The 14,713-nt window shown below is 36.7% G+C and overlaps 1 protein-coding gene across 10 annotated transcripts in view; it reads left to right on the top strand.

Annotated features, from left to right (window-relative positions):
* The first annotated feature begins 2,382 nt into the window (after positions 1 to 2,382).
* Positions 2,383 to 14,713, top strand: part of dtnbb (dystrobrevin, beta b) — a 45,774-nt gene continuing 33,443 nt past the window's right edge. For 4 of the 10 annotated variants that reach the window (XM_023271702.3, XM_055005925.1, XM_035948954.2 and 1 more), the window contains exons 1-8: positions 2,385 to 2,603; positions 5,298 to 5,334; positions 7,432 to 7,499; positions 7,720 to 7,800; positions 7,930 to 8,143; positions 12,897 to 12,982; positions 13,248 to 13,402; positions 13,497 to 13,602. In XM_023271702.3, the coding sequence (XP_023127470.1) occupies positions 7,433 to 7,499; positions 7,720 to 7,800; positions 7,930 to 8,143; positions 12,897 to 12,982; positions 13,248 to 13,402; positions 13,497 to 13,602 (709 nt within the window). In that variant the 5' untranslated portion in view covers positions 2,385 to 2,603; positions 5,298 to 5,334; position 7,432. Of the gene's footprint in view, positions 2,604 to 5,297; positions 5,335 to 7,431; positions 7,500 to 7,719; positions 7,801 to 7,929; positions 8,144 to 12,896; positions 12,983 to 13,247; positions 13,403 to 13,496; positions 13,603 to 14,713 lie in introns of all 10 variants that reach the window. The other 6 variants (XM_055005927.1, XM_055005930.1, XM_055005928.1 and 3 more) reach the window with 4 other exon arrangements.

The following is a 14,713-nucleotide window of genomic DNA, read 5'->3' as shown; positions in this document are numbered from 1 at the left end:
AAGTATCATGTACCAATCAATAAAATCAATAAAAATAAATGCAACCTGCCTGAAAAAACAGGATCCAGAGGAGAACAGTACTGAATGATACATTCTGCATGGTGAAATACTTTTCTATTGTCGATACGAAGAGAAAAAGGAGGATGAAAGCAGTTGTAAAAATGTAAATTGACTTACTTTAATAGCCTATCTAGAGCATATAGATCTACATTTTTCCATTATTGGTAACACTTGTGCACAAACATGTTGATTGCAGTTATGCCTAATTTATGTAAAACAATCAAAAAATAGCAATTTTTCTAATTTATGGTGTTATAATTATGCCAAACTGCACAAAAGACATTTTTGAGTTCTGTATAATTCTAGTTTGCTGTTTCCACAGAGGTGCAGGACTTTATATTGTAGTGAAAACAAACTTACGGTGAGTAAAAATCATAGACTGTATATAAACTATATAAAGTTTATATACAGTCTATGGTAAAAATGTGACAGGAGCAAAAAAAAAAAAAAAAAAACGTCCAGAAACTGCTTGGAGTTCAACAAACAGAGAGTATTAATCAGTTCACTTGTTTGTAGATATTTGTTACTGGACTTGGAGCTTTAAAACTTTTTTTAAAATTACAGTTTTAAAGAGTTTTTAAAGAAATGCACATGTAGCGGGCATTAATCATTTCATATAGAGTCTGGATAGGTCACCCATTATAGTGAAAAAACAGGATTTCTTGTGATAAATTTAGAAAACTAAGCCACTAGAGCCTTCAGAGTCTGTGTTTCTGAGTCAAATATACTTAATGTTTAGGCTCTTAAAGCTGGGGCAGGCAGTAATTTTCTGACATTATTAGGCAAAGACGTCATATTAACCTTTCAGCGTATTGTAATTCAAGTGGTTTGAGAGGAAACTAGACTTCCGCATGTATTCTTTGCTCTGTTTTCAGGCTTTAGAAAATCCTGTGAGTGGACACTGGCCGGTATTTTCCGAGAGAGGGCTTCGTTCCTGCTGGCTGTTCTACAAATGCAGAATGTTGAGCTGGCTTAAAGTCTGAATCAATGGCTGGAACATTTGCTCCTTCATCCAACGACTGCCTTGATTGCATTGTTCTTCTTATGCACAGGTAAGCTGCTAACTTCATTTTGAATGTAACATCTAAATGTGTTGCAGTCATTAGTTGGGCTGTGTTGATAGATTTACCATGAAAGCTGGAAATGAGCTGCCATAATGAACATTGTCATTGTCCGGACCTCTAAAAACCGCAGCCATCACTAATTCAGTTTCATGTTTTTGACTATTCTTACATAACATCTGTTTTTTCTTGTGTTATATTAAATTGCTGTAGCATCCCCTTAAAGTAATAGTAGTAGCATAGTACACCTTTAACCAGCGTGAGTGATTGCTTATGTCTGTATCATATGTCTGGTTAGTCAGACTGTTTCACATGAAACCTTATTTTTGTCCTGGTCTATAAGAAAAAGGTCATTGAAATGATTTTTACCAAAATTATACATTTTACCGGTTTAGTATGGTTGGTTTTTTTGTCATTTTTTTTGCCTTTTCCAGATTTCTGCATACCTCAGCTTTTATCTTAAATGGGAATATAGACAGCAGGGAAATGCATTATGGGTAATGTAGGATTAAGTGTTTCCGGAGCTTGACTCAATAGACAGGTTCTGCTGCAGCCTGACTAATGTACGGGTCATTTAAAGATGATGCATAGTTGCATACCCCAGCTTTAATCTTAAATGGGAAAAATACAGAGGGGAAATGCATTATGGGAAATGTAATACAAAGTATTTCTAGACAGTGAAAGTCAGGACAGCATAATTTTTGAGCAATATTTGTCTATTTTGTTCCACATTAAACTGCTTAAGTTGCCCTTTAAATCCAAATAAATCAATGTTTCAATCGGTTGTGCTTAGGACCATAACTCAGAGCAGCAGCAGTGATAGTAGTAAGGCATTTTTTTTATTTAAGAAAAAGTCATTAAAATGATTTTTGACTGAAATAGTACATTTTCATGTAATGCATTTTTAACTATATTGCTCAGTTTTAGTACGGATGTTTTCCCCTTGCATACCCCAGCTTTAATCATAAAAGGAAAGATAGAAGGAAGGAAGATGCATTCTGGGAAATGTAGGCCCAAGTATTGTTGGAGCTTGACAGGACACCTTGAGCATCATTTATGACCAACATTTGTCTTATTTTGTGCCACATTGAATTGCTGAATTATCCCTTTAAATCCAAATAAATCAGTGTTTTCCAGTCTGCTGTGGTGAGGATCGTAGTTCAGAGCAGCAGCAGCAGTGATAGTAGTAAGTCTGGTGCGCCTTTAACCAGCGTGATGCGCACATGCGTAAAAGTGTAGTAGGTGTCCGCGCATGGCATCTCGGCGCCTCCTGCGCTCTGCCGTCCTCTGCCGCTGGGTCGCTGGTGATGCCGAGCGTAGCGGGGCGCTCGTACATTTCTGTGCGCGGCTACAACTGCAGTTGCCAAGACTGAATGAGACGGAGGGGAAGGAGCTGGAAACGAGATGATGGATGGTCCGAGTGGTTCCTCATCGGCCGGACAGCTGTAACGTCGGCGGAGACACGCGTGGATTTAATCGAAGGTGAGAGTGCGGCTGTGAATCACAGAGGAAATATCCCCCTTAATTCACCCTGTAACACTTATCCTCCCCATCTGGTGCTGCTGCTGCTGCCGCCGAGGAGGAGGAGGATGATGATGCTCTAAACGCAACCTGCGTGATTTTCCTCCGGTAAAGGCCAGTTTCTGCTCTCTGCCTCCTCGAAGCACGGCTTGGAAAAGATGCTGGCTTGCTATTGTTTGTTGAGGATGAGAGAGGGAGAAAAAAAAACAAAACATCACGACACACATTTCCCCGTTGCGGAAATAAGGTAAATAGGCAGTTAAATCAGCAATATGGCTGCGTTTGTGTCTCCAGAAGTGATTTTTTTTTAAGTGTTGCGGTCGCTCAGTGAGAATTAAAAGGCTCGGAGAAGTGAATGATATCAGCGGAGGGGAGATACTGCAGCAACCGAGTCCTTATGTTGACTCGCCTCAAAGGATGTTGTCATTACCTCGGAGCTGAAGGTGCGGTTACAGTAGAGGAAAAGAATAGAGAAAATGCACCTTTACAGGCCTGTAATGATGCACTGCACAGTCTGACTTGACCGCACTGGAATTCTAATGACTGTTTGTGCGTAAATGTGCCATTAATTCATAGTTTTATCACAGAGATCATCACACTGGCTGTGGATTCATTCAGTCATGAAATATTAAAAACTTGCTTCCTTATCTCACATTTAAAAAAGAATCAACTTCTGCTTACATTTTCCAGTGCAAAAGAAAAAAAAGCACCCTGTTAGTTGCCTACTCATGAATTTCATATTTACAATGAACCATTGTGGTATTTTGCTGACATGTGCCTGTTAGTTCTCCCACTGCATCGCAAATGTTTTCTCCCCAAAGTGCAGCAGTCCACAAAAAAAAGAAAAAAAAATGTCCAAAAATAGTTTGGCTTGTGCTCCATTTAATATAGAATTGGCTAGACTTTTTTCAAAGTGTCTTTTCTCACCCTTTGCACCCTAAATTTGAACATTTTGCCCTCATGATTCGCTCCAAAGAGCTGCAGTTCTGTTTAACAAATAATAATTGAAATGGTTTATTGCTGCCTTGAAATGCAGCCATATCTGCTGCTCGTGATATGAGCTGAGGATGAGTCAATCGGGCGCTCAAAAGAGGAGAAAAAACCCCCAGAAAATCAGTCATTTATAAGAAATATTCTCTGGTTTCTCAGAAGCTTTTCTCTCTCGCATTTTAAGAGGAGTTTGAGTTGTCGGTGGAACGAAAACGAGGAATTACAAAGGTGCCACCTTGAACCGTGGGAAATTACAAGTGCAAAAATGATTATTTGGTATTAGAAATGAGCATTAGGTGCAGCCTTTATGATAAAACCTGTTACTAAGAGACTCGTCCTTTGTTGGAACCTGTAATCAGCAATGAAAACCACTAAACACAAGCCGGAGTTGCACGTTTTTTTTAACTGGAAAGAGGCTAAAATATTAAGGATAAGAAAGAAACACCAGATGAGATCAAATAAGATATAATGCAATTAATTAAAATATAGATAGGTGAAGGGCAAAATGGAAGTTAAATTTCATAAAAATAGAATAAGAAAATAGTAAAAACACTATCATAAGTAACATATGCAGTGAGGAAACAGCCAATGAGACAAAATAAAATAATAATAAATAAATAAAATATAGATATATAGGTGAAGAGCAAAACAGAAGCCAAAAATCATCAAAATGAAATAAGAAAAAAGTACTAAATAAACTAATAAATGATACGTTGAATAGACTAAAATATGTAATAAAGGCGATAAATTTAAAAAATCAATACATAAATTAGTTTGAGTAGAAATAATGAATAGATATAAATATAGTATTAATATACAAACAAATGAATAAAAAGGGAGGTCTTGAGTTTGCCTTTAAAAACTTCATGCAAAAAATTTTAATAAACATGGCATAAAGTTTTAGCTTGTGAAGGTCTGTGTAGTTTATCTGAAAAATGTGCATAAATTCAACATGGAATCAGTATACATTTCAATCCATAGCACCAAAATGTTAGAAATCTGTGATTAAGAAGAAGAAGGGACGTTAAATCTTGTTGATCTGTGTCGTGCAAGTGTTGTAGAATGTGGATGTTGAAACATAGCAGTAGAGCTCAGTGTGAGGAGAGACTCTCTATAAGGCTTGATGGGAACTAAAAGTATATTAAATGTAGAGGTAGAGAGTTAGAAGCCTTCCTGGGCCTTGTTTGGTCACGCTCTGCTGCTTATCTCATCTCCTGGTCAGTGAACGCATCCTCCGTGTGATCCAGACATGTTCGGGGAGGCGCTCGGACGGTCCAGAGTTTCCTCCCAGCGCTCGTCACTCATTGGCCGGCCGTAATGCGCCTCTGCGTCCGTCATCATTGCGCGGCTCCTTTCGGTGTCATTAAACCCACAAGGATGCAAGTGGCTGCTGAGCGCAATGTCATGGAGAATTACCATTCGCACAGAGCACAGGCGCTGGAGAGCTAACCCATCCAGAGCTCACCCATATACATCTCTACAGGAGGAGGAAGAAAGGGAGGAAGAAAAGGGGCAGAAAAGCACAAATTGAGAGTTAATGAAGTCCTTGAAGGAGCCAGAGAGGGGAGAGGTGTTAATTACTCATTTAAAAGTCGACTACGAACAGCTTATCTATGTGGAGAGACGCCCTCACTAACAGTTTTCAATGTGTCTTTTCCTTTGCAGGGTTCAGGGCTTCACTTTGACATTCAGGCAGCGGCAGGTAAGCACTTCGTAAATCCTCAATTCTGTGCCAACAATTTCACGTATAATGAGAATTAAGTGTCTTATTGAATGCAAAATTCAAATTGAACAAGCTTCACACCAGCTGAATGCACCTGTTTGAAGTTAAACTCATGCCATTTGAGGAAAACAACTGACTTGTGGCACAACATTCAAAGCCCTGAGGACATGTTTTTGAAGAAAAAATGAATAAAGGAAGGAAACCTGTAGTGTTTCAAAGAGGATTTTCCTTTCTAAAGTATGACTTAGAGCAAAAACAAGCGTTTTGAAGAGGCACAACAGTGTTCAACAGATGTGGATTCTTGGGTATGAAAGAGAAGAGATGACTGCATCATTACTACTAATTGTTTATGATTAGTAAACAGCATTACAAAAACAGTTTTTCTTTTTTTTCTGCAGTTCATTGTACTGAATACACCCTGTCAACACATTTTAAAGGAATAGCTGCAGGCTTTTTTTTTTTTTTTTTTTTACAGGAAAATTATTATATGTATCGGCCAGGTGCAGATACCAGGAAGTTACTGCACATATTCCGCCTTAAAACCGCCACCGGTCATATTTTCAGTTTGTTTATTTGTGCAGATTAAATAAAAAATAAATAATATGTTAATTATGAGCGCTTTAGAGGTCACAGAGCTTGTTGTTTCCATTGTTTTCAGTCTTCAGCTGCTGGCCGTAGCTTCATACTAAGACAGGAGAAAAAGCTTATTTGCTCTTATATTTATATGCATGAAGTGACTAAGGTCATTTCCCATAATGTTGAGCTATTGCTTTGACCTTAATTATAAAGAAACTGCATTATTTATTCTTTTTGTGACCAATTCAGTCTTGATTATTACCCCAGACTTTTAATCCTCTGAACTCAGGAGGTTGAGAGGGTTTTATTTGCTCCTGTCATATTTTTACTCGCTGTGGGCTTGTTTTTCACCGCAATATAAAATCCTGCATCTCTATGGAAACAGCGCAGACATAGCTAGAAGTAGGAAGGACTCAAACATGTCTTTTGTGCAGAAAAACAAAGATATAATGCCATAAATTCTATAAATGAAAGATTGAAATTGGAATTTCTTTGAGTTACAAAAACTGAAAAACCTGGAATCATAATGTCAAGTAATATTCAATTTTTTATACTTTTATTTACTTTGCTTTTTTATTTTTACTGTTTAGAGATTTTTCGACTTACATTTTGAATTAGCTTCCATACTTGTCTCCTATCTACTGTTGAAACACATCCTGCAGTTCATCCTACTGCACACAAAAAGTCCCAGAATTTTTGTCATATGACAGTTGCAACTTACTCAGTCATAACTTTTCTGTTGCGTTGAGAAGCACAGAATTTTTAGTTTTTTTACCAAATCTAGTCATTGAAAATTGCTATTTTTTGGCGATTTTTTAAAAACAAGATATGTAGAATGAAGCAATTTTGATGAAATAGCAGGATTTTAAGCTGAGATTTGGATAATTTTTTCAACAAAAAGAAACAGCACAGTGGATGAGTAGTTCAAGGACCTTCACAAAGTTGAAAATCAGACCATTCTACTGTTTTTACCTCTGATAAATGGTGTCATTTTGGTTATTTTTTTTAAAGCTAAACTGCCTTTCAAACCAACTGACAGGTTTTTGCCATTCATAGGGTTCAATTTATGTAATTTCACAGCGACATCATTTCACAAAGGAACTAGCTAGTGTGATGACTAATTCAGTCTTTGATTCACATTATAAATTATGAAGACAAAAGAACACAGTGTATGTTTTGGTACACTCTTATTCAAGAGTTCATGCGGTTGTTTCATTCATTTATTCCAACCACGTAACAGATCACTGACTGTTTGTCCTCCATTGATAAAATGAACACCAGACTCTGCTTTGTTTTGCTGTGTCCACAAAAATCATATATATATCTATTATATCTCTATCTTCTTCAGTTGCATGCGTGATATGTGCTGAATGTAAATCCGTCAGGCTCGTATCTTATCTGAATAACTTTGGAGAATGTAGGGAGCTGTGTGTTGCATTTATTAGCATGCTGCTGTCTGAGGAGTGAGCACTGCATGCTCTGCTGTTTGATGTGCCACAGAATGATCGAGGAAGGCAGCAAACGAGGCAAGGCCATGGTGGAGAAGAGACAGCTCTTCATGGAAATGAGTGAGTGGAGTCGAAATCTCTTCTCGCTATCTATAGTCAGCGCGTGTGATTCTTTGACTGGCTGGAAGTTGCACAGGAGATGCGTGGTCCCTCGCACGTATGATTCCTCCCACACGAAGGCAGTTTGGAAAGCGTTTGATTTCATTGAACTGCTATCTGAGAGCATTTTGTAGTAGATTTGTCAAATATACATGACTGATTTTCTGGGTTTGTCTTGCAGGAGCTCAGAACTTTGACGTTATCAGACTGTCAACTTACAGGACTGCCTGCAAACTCCGGTTTGTGCAGAAGAGATGCAACCGTGAGTAGATTCCTGAAGGTTTTCTCCTCTTTTTTTAGCTGCTGTGACGGTGGAACCAGCAGAATCATTTGTTTAAACATGAATACAGACTTGATTGATTGCGCTCTGTCTGTTTTGCCCCCTCCGCAGTTCATTTGGTGGATGTCTGGAACATGATCGAAGCCTTTCGTGACAACGGGCTCAACACGCTGGACCACAACGCTGAGATCAATGTCTCGCGGCTGGAGACTATTCTGTCTTCCATCTACTACCAGCTCAACAAGCGGCTGCCCACCACCCACCAGATCAATGTGGAGCAGTCCATCGGGCTGCTGCTCAACTTCATGGTGGCCACATATGACAGGTGAAAACAGAGGAGCAAATCCCCCCCCCAAAAAACAACATTTTTTCTGTTGTCTGGGTAAAAGTCATAGCAAACATGGATGATAACACACAGTTGGAGTGCATCTGAGTATTTAGCAGTGAGTCTGAAAGTCTGAAAAAAAAATTTGTCTAAATTTAAATATTTTTCTGCTCACGAAATAGGGTATGTTAAATGCTAATCTAACAAACAAATGTAACCCAGCTCAATTTGGGTATTGATCGTCCCCTACAAAGAAATTAAAACAACAACACCAAAAGAGTAAAAAGCGCTTATCTCATACACTTCATCAATAATCAATAAATCAATCTGACTTTATTTATAGAGCACTTTTCATCCAAATGAAATGTAACACAAAGTGCTTTACAGATGAACGAAATAAAAACGCAATAAAACTATAACCCAAAAACCTCCCAACCTAATGTTAAAAATGAAGGAAAAAAGTTTTTTAAATAAAATGAAATAAAATAAAATAGACATTATTAAAATATAGACAGATAGTTGAAGGACAAATAATAAAAATAAAGCTATAAATGATGCATTAAATCGACTAAAATATGTAAATAAGTGAATAAATGAAGAAATCAATAAATAAAATTAGTTCTAAGAAGAGTAATAAATGATAAAATGCCATCAAATCAATCAAAAGCCTAACTTAAAAGGTAGGTCTTTAAAAATATCATACAAAATGTAATAAAAATTCGACTAAACATAACATAAAGTTTTAGCTTGTGCAGACCAGTTTGGTTTATTTGAAAAAAGTGCATCAATTCAACATGGAATCAATAAAAATTTGAATCCACAGCACAAAATTTTGGAAATCTGTGTCTGATAAGAAAAAAGAACATCAAATCTGTGTGATTTGTGCCATACATTGTCCAATCTGTTGTTTCCTGTATGTAAATGTGGACGTCAACATTTACTTAAAGGTGCAGAGAATCACATTACACCTTGTTTACTGCATAAAGATTATGATGCATAATAAATTGTCACCTTATTCTGTTGTGTATTTACATCCATAATGCTGTCTTATTCCAGAAATACACATCAGCACAGTAGAAAGAGAGCAGATCAAGTATTAGGAGGCCTTGAGGGTGTATTTTTAACTTCTGTCAGCACCAAAATCGGGGATTTTCGAGATATTGAGGTCATGAGTCAAAATCCACCCCGAGACACCAATAAGACTCTCTGAGATTGTTTCATTATTATTTGGATTGTTCATACTTTATGTGCTGAATTTTATTTAACAGACAAGCTCAAGATACTGCATTCAACTAGCAAACTAAAATATTAATCCATTTATTATGCAAAAAATATGTATATTATTACCCGTGTGAGGATTCGCTGCTTCTCTTTAGCTTATCTTTGGGTTTTGAACAAAATTAGACTTCCTCGCTTTGAAATTTGAATAAAATTAATTTCACAGAGCAGTTTTCTTTATAATATAAGCTTCAGTACAGTTTAATTATTGTTATCATACACTCACCCGCCACTTTTATTATTCGAATTTATGTTATTATTATAGTTAGTGATGTAGTGGTGGCATGCTGGACTGCATTACATCTAAACATGCTGCTAATTAGAATCAGAATCAGAAATATTTTATTGATCCCTGAGGGGAAATTGCTTACATTACAGTTGCTTCCATTCAAGTCTTAGAATTGTGAGCAGCAGAAAAATCAAACAAATAAAGATACATACGCAGAGAAATATGTCCTAAAATATAAACATAAGCAGAAGAAGTATAAGCAAAAAAAAAACATGAAAATATTCATTGTACTAAGAAAATAAAATACTCTGAATATGGGTTCAAATATTTTATTTTAAAATAAAAAATACATATAAAAGTATGTATAAATAAATAAATAAATAATATTATATTAACACAAATTTTTTTTATTTTTTTAAAATAATATTTGGTCCACCCCATTAACATACAAAATATTCAGAACGGTTTTTCTCAATAATAAAGATAAAATAGAATATTTATATTTTTTGAAAATGTCAACAAAAACTGAAAATACTGAAGCATCTAAAAAACTGAATTTATGTCAGAACTATTCCACTGGATCGCATTAGATTTCACAATAAAAGCACCTAATAATGCATTGAATATAGTACAAAGTATATATTTTATCCTGGCAGTTTTGTAAGGTGTTTTTTTTTAAAGAAGTTACACACACATAAAATACAGTGTTAGCATTGTATTCACCAAAATAAAAGCCCTCTCCGTCCTAAAAACATACTGGAATGAGCCCAGAAAAGGAGAATCAATGTCAAACTGTGCAAATATATCCAGAAAGGCTTAAAAAAGGCTGCTGTGTAAAATAAGCACCCGTCAGCTGGTCATGTTTTACTGTATCTCCCTGCTCTTAATGCCTCCTCAGTGCTCCAGGGCCCCAGACTGCCGTTGCATCCCGGAGCAGAGAGCTTTGTTATTGACCGTAAAGCTCTCTCTCATTATTGTACCTTGTGCGCTCAAATTGATTGGCTGCTTGCCCTCTCCATTCATGGGCCTCATTCAATTGGTTTACTTTTATCTGCGAGGCCATTCTGGTCCCACTCCCTCATTATTCATGCCGCTGTATCTCTGGGAAACTTTGTAGGAAATGACTGAGTCGCGATCACAGGAAGCGGTTTCGCTATCTGTCCCTCAGGTCCAAACTGAATTAGGCAGGAGAGCTTTCATGCACTCTGCTACCTCTGCTCGGAAGCAGCGGCCAAATGAATCTGAAATAAAACAGCTGCTCTCGTCTTGGCGAGCTGAAAAGATTTTTAAGAAGAATGGCAGCCTAATAAAACCGCAGAATAATGACCCCGTATATCCATGCTCATCTGTGATTTGACGGTTAGTTTGTGATTTTTAATGCACTCATGAATGCAACATTGAGATGTTTCACTGCTGTAATGTTTATTAAAATACTGTTTCTCTTAGATTTTTATTCTCACCAGAATGAGCACAGGCATGTGTTGTACATGTGTATGTTACATATCAATACCGAATTACATGACTGAAATATGTAGCGGGCGGTGTGAATTGATGGGACTCGGAAACACCTCTACAATTTAATCAATGGTTCCTTGTATCATTTCTGATGGATAAGTCCTGACAAGTCCAAAACAGCTGATTTGTAGTAGGATCGCAATCATGTGATTGTCAGCAGGCAGCTGACGTAGCATTCACTTGTTGTCATAGTTACAGTGACACCTTGCCACTACAGAAATCTTTAACAAATCTGTGGATCCAGACTATAAGCTGCATCACTGCCAGAATTTTATCACTTGATCCTTGTGTCATTTCTGACCTTCCCAGAAAATTTCATCCAAATACGGTAGTCTGTTTTTGAGTAATGTTGCGCATAGACAAACAGATTCACAGAAGGACAAATGTACGCCAGTTGTCACATATCTCTGCCGCGTTCCTTGGTGGAGAAATAAACCAAAATATACATTAGTACTACTTCTAGAAATAACAGTATTGCACACATCAGTGGCATTGCACCGGATCCTTAAGTGTTAATATTGCACAGATTATTGTCTAATTGCACAGATTTGTCCATAAGTAGAATAATAGCAATATAGCACATATTCTAGTATATGTAGAAAAATAGATATTCACCAATTAAAGTAATCTTCATGTATAAACTGTAGCACTGAGTAACAAGAAAAGCACTGAGAAAGCGCAGTACTCCACCAAGGCTGCTCAGTCGTATGATTTCCGACGGAAAAACCCCGATAAATCCGGAGTGGTGGAAATACACATCAGCACAGTAGAAAGAGAGTAGATAAAGTAGTTGAAGTAGGATCAGTCGTGATCGTCAGCAGGCAGCTGATGTAGCGTTCACTTGTTGTCATAGTTCCAGTGACGCTATGCCGCTATCTCACAGTGATACAGAAATCTTTAACAGATCCGTGGATCCAGACTATGAGTCGCATCACTGCCAAAATCTAATCACTTGGTCCTTGTGTCATTTCTGACTTTTCCTGAAAATTTCATCCAAATCCGTTAATCCGTTTTTGAGTAATGTTGTGCCCAGATAAACAGACAGACAATCAAGCCAATCATCACATAACTCTGCTGTGTTCCTTGGTGGAGTAAATATAGGAAGTTAATTTCCTCATTAACTGTATATTTTAATTGTTAGCATTTGACACCATGGTACATTTTTCAATTTATTGCATTTTTTATTCATTGTATATTTTACACTTTGTGGTGCATGTTGTATTTTGATATATTTTTCCTATATATATATATATATATATATATATATATATATATATATATATATATATATATATATATATATATATATATATATATATATATATATATATATACATATATCTTGATATTTTCACTTACAGTCACTTTACTCTTTACTGTAACAACAGAAATTTCCCTTGGCATCAATCAAGTCATTTTATTCTATTCTATTCTATTCTGTTCTGTTCTATTCTATTCTATTCTATTCTATTCTATTCTATTCTATTCTATTCTATTCTATTCTATTCTATTCTATTCTATTCTATTCTATGTGCAGTATAAAGAGCTGCACTTGCATGCTTTTTCATTTTTTGTTAGAATTATGGCTAAAACATGCTATTTTTGAATTGATTTTAAAATTGTTTTGATTTCTAGAAATCATCTTGCGACCCCATTCAGGGCCTTGACCCACAGTTTGGGAACCACTGCTTTGCTGTATTGTTCAAATGTTCCCTCTCTTTCCATTTGCAGTGAAAGTCACGGGAAGCTGACCGTTTTCTCCATGAAAGCCATGCTGGCGACGATGTGTGGAGGCAAAATTGTGGACAAACTACGCTGTAAGTTCAGTTTTAATTTAGATAAAACTGCATTTTCCTTTTGTGCATGCTGCTCTTTTCTCCACTTCATACAGTTGCTCAAATCAAACACACGGGGGCGCTGTTGGAGCGTATATGCGGCATTCATTCTCTTTAAATGCACATGTATTAACTCTGCTGAGCTCAGGCTCTGAGGATCAATAGTTTCCATTTATGTAAATGTCAGAAGCCAGTTTGCGCCCCGTTTTGGCTGAGAATAAAGCTTTGACATTTCGCCGTCTCTCAGATATTTTCTCGCAGATCTCAGACTCAAGCGGAGCCATGGTGTTCGCTAAGTTCGACCAGTTTCTCCGGGAGGTGCTGAAGCTCCCCACAGCTGTGTTCGAGGGCCCCTCATTCGGATACACGGAGCATTCGGTTCGGACGTGCTTCCCCCAGCAGGTAGGAACAGGACACTGAACCACACACCTTCATCTGCGCTCTGGAGGAAGCTGAACTTACGCTTGTTGTTGAATTCCTGTGTGTTTGTATCCAGAAGAAGATTATGCTGAACACGTTTTTGGATGTGTTGATGGCAGATCCCCCCCCTCAGTGTCTCGTGTGGCTGCCACTCATGCACCGACTTGCTAATGTTGAAAATGGTGAGTTTTTGAAGTTTGGGAGTCTCCACACCTGACATCTTTCTACAATCAGACTGGAAGCAATGCACAAAACAGATGCATTCTTCTTAGTTTTTAGAGCTTTATTTGGTTGTTGTTTGCTCAAATTAGTCTTCAAATGCATCAACAGTCAGCTATAGAGAAACTGTAAAATCCCACACTCCAAATCAGGTTTCTCTTTAAAGAGCAGTCAACTCTGGAACACATCACCAACTTAAATCAAGCTATTTACACATATAAAATCTTTCACAACAAAGTTTAAGTGCTGCCGAAAGACTATTTTTAGCTTAATGTAGGTGTTTTTTTCCTCAAATGCATCACAATTATTGTACTTTGTTGTTTATTATTATCATTTATTATTATTAAATTGGACTGTGTATTGAAAAGATCTGAAAATTAGTTATAAACGCTCCGTATTGGAATTATGATTAAATGCATTGTCCCTATTAAATAAAAATAAACATAATTAATGCGAAAATTGGATATTGCGACAAAATAGGTCTGCAAAATAGACTCCCAAGCAGATCCTCAGTAGATTTACTGTTGCAATAACCAGCAAACTACCCCAGGAAAAAGGCAAATATTTAACACCACATGCTGGAATAGTTAACATGCAAACAGAGAACTTAAATATGTTGCTAAAAAAATCTATGGGTGGTTGACTAGTTGGGGCACATTCCCAGTTATAAAGTCAAGAAATAATGGGAAAAATGCAAAAAATATAGAATTTAAATAGATAGATAAATAGTACAATCCAGATTCTGCCTCCACAAGTAGAACTTTGCCAAACTGACTGATCAAAATCTATATAAATATACTGGCTGAACCTAAAAAATGACAATTATTTGGTTGCTAAGTGAAAACTAGTAAAACAGTATTGACTTTTATACATCAAATAGTGTTAAAATGCCATTTAGAAATAATTTAGAATAAAGTAATAGGGCTGCAGAGAGTGGTTAAAGAAGTATTTTTGATTTTTTCCTTCAGATAATACCAATACAACATCAAAAGTAAAAGGACAAGCACTAAAACATCCCCTTTGACTGATACATTATTATATTTAACATTGCTAACACTGATACATTCATGTGTA

The sequence above is a fragment of the Amphiprion ocellaris genome, chromosome 20 (assembly GCF_022539595.1).
Source record: "Amphiprion ocellaris isolate individual 3 ecotype Okinawa chromosome 20, ASM2253959v1, whole genome shotgun sequence".
NCBI lineage: Eukaryota > Metazoa > Chordata > Actinopteri > Pomacentridae > Amphiprion > Amphiprion ocellaris.
Note: the sequence above shows the minus strand (reverse complement) of the source record. Positions and strands in the feature narration are given on the sequence as shown.